Source organism: Morone saxatilis, unplaced genomic scaffold (genome assembly GCF_004916995.1).
Source record: "Morone saxatilis isolate NCDOM2014 unplaced genomic scaffold, NCSU_SB_2.0 Contig22, whole genome shotgun sequence".
Taxonomy (NCBI): domain Eukaryota; kingdom Metazoa; phylum Chordata; class Actinopteri; family Moronidae; genus Morone; species Morone saxatilis.
The window spans coordinates 26,625,856-26,627,481 of record NW_023339785.1 but is presented as its reverse complement, the minus strand read 5'-3'; the positions used below and the strand labels follow the sequence as shown (position 1 = coordinate 26,627,481).

The following is a 1,626-nucleotide window of genomic DNA, read 5'->3' as shown; positions in this document are numbered from 1 at the left end:
AACTTCTGTTATGAATTGGCGTTATACAAATAAAACTGAATTAATGTGAATTGAATTGAACTCTGACACATCACCACAGCAACATATCGCCATGCGTGTTTCAATCTGTCCGTCTGTCCACGTCTCCCGTCTGAATCCATGTGAATGCATCAGAAATGTCTCAGCTTGTAAAGACTTTAATGTGTAAATCTGTTGCTAGGAAACGTTTGTCGCTCTGTCCAATCAGGATCAATCATCTATGTAAACAGGAAGTCACTGCAGCATCACAAGCTAGCATCACTTACAAAAACTACAGTTTTACAGGCTCAAAAGATAAATCTTTGTAAATGTAGTTTTATTTCTATCTGCATACAGTTTATAATGAGAGGGAAATACGTCCTTATGCTAAGCTAACTGACGTTCATAATGTGAGGTATGTTGTGTTATTTTAGTGAAATGTTTTAGGTCATATACGTCGGCTCAGATATTAGCATGCTAACGTTAGCTTTGTTTTCATTTAATAAACTTAGTAAACACTAACACACAAGGCAAAGTTAGCACAAGGCCAAAGTTAGAACTGAAGAACAAAAGGTTCAGTGGACGTTTATCTGCTCATTATTCAGTACTGTGACAGAACAAGGTCTCATTAAATAACCACATTTTATCCACTTGTTCCTCTAAAGCTGTGACACAAAATAATAATAGTAATAATCATAATGTTATAAAAATTAAAGAAGAAATGAGAGAATAAAGTATAACATGTTTTGTACACTTAAGAGACAAATTTTCTAATATTTATGATTTTTATTTTATTTTATTGACATAAATAATCAAACTGTTCTCTGAATTTAACAGATGTCAGTGTTGGTTATTGTGTTTGACGTGAAGGTCCTGGTTTATTGAGATGAACTTTATAAATTATAATAAATAAATAAATGAATTACATATAACGATGAGAAGATGTTTAAACTTCCTGTGAGAATCAGGCCTAAAATATAAATTCAGACTATTGTAATGAAACTTTTCAGCTCCTCTGTCGCCAAACCCGACCAATCAGCACGCAGAGGAGAGGCCCCGCCTGCTGAAGGTGTGGACAGGTGTGCCACGGGTTAGGGATGCTCCAGTCAGGATGTTTATACCGATTATTGAGCCAATGATCACTGTTTGGATCTAACAAGATCAATTGGCCTCTCTGATATTTTAACATTTCACCCAGTAAAGGAAATGACATCAGAGCTGATTAGCACGTCTTTCTGTGGTCGGTTGTTATCGGGATGAGAAGCTGCTGCTGATTCAGTCTCACTCTGTTAGCTTGAATGCTGTAAGCATCTAGCATGTTAACCTAATCCTAAAGACACTTCCTGTCTCGTCCGACCAGCCACAACGACGTTGATGTTGTCCGCGTGCTCATAAAGTTCTTAAAACTACGAAACAAACCAAACAGTAAATGTTCTGTTAGAGGACAGTAGTTTTGACTTGATACCACTGAACTCGACTGTTCTTTGTTAGCATAAACTGCAGTAAACTACGTTAGCAAGTTGTGCTAACCAGATACATAGAAACCATAGTGAAGGAAGCGTTTTGTATTTAACACCACAGACACCAGTTACACTACAAAGTGACATAGGCTGTGTCTCATTCCGCCTA

At 36.9% G+C, this 1,626-nt stretch overlaps 1 protein-coding gene across 1 annotated transcript in view; it reads left to right on the top strand.

The window, feature by feature from the left end:
• Positions 1 to 1,626, top strand: part of LOC118333401 (TBC1 domain family member 2A-like) — a 13,097-nt gene that overhangs the window by 5,690 nt on the left and 5,781 nt on the right. The window contains exon 3 of the mRNA XM_035669008.1: positions 1,008 to 1,076. Coding sequence (XP_035524901.1) covers positions 1,008 to 1,076 — 69 coding nt within the window. The remainder of the gene's footprint in view (positions 1 to 1,007; positions 1,077 to 1,626) is intronic.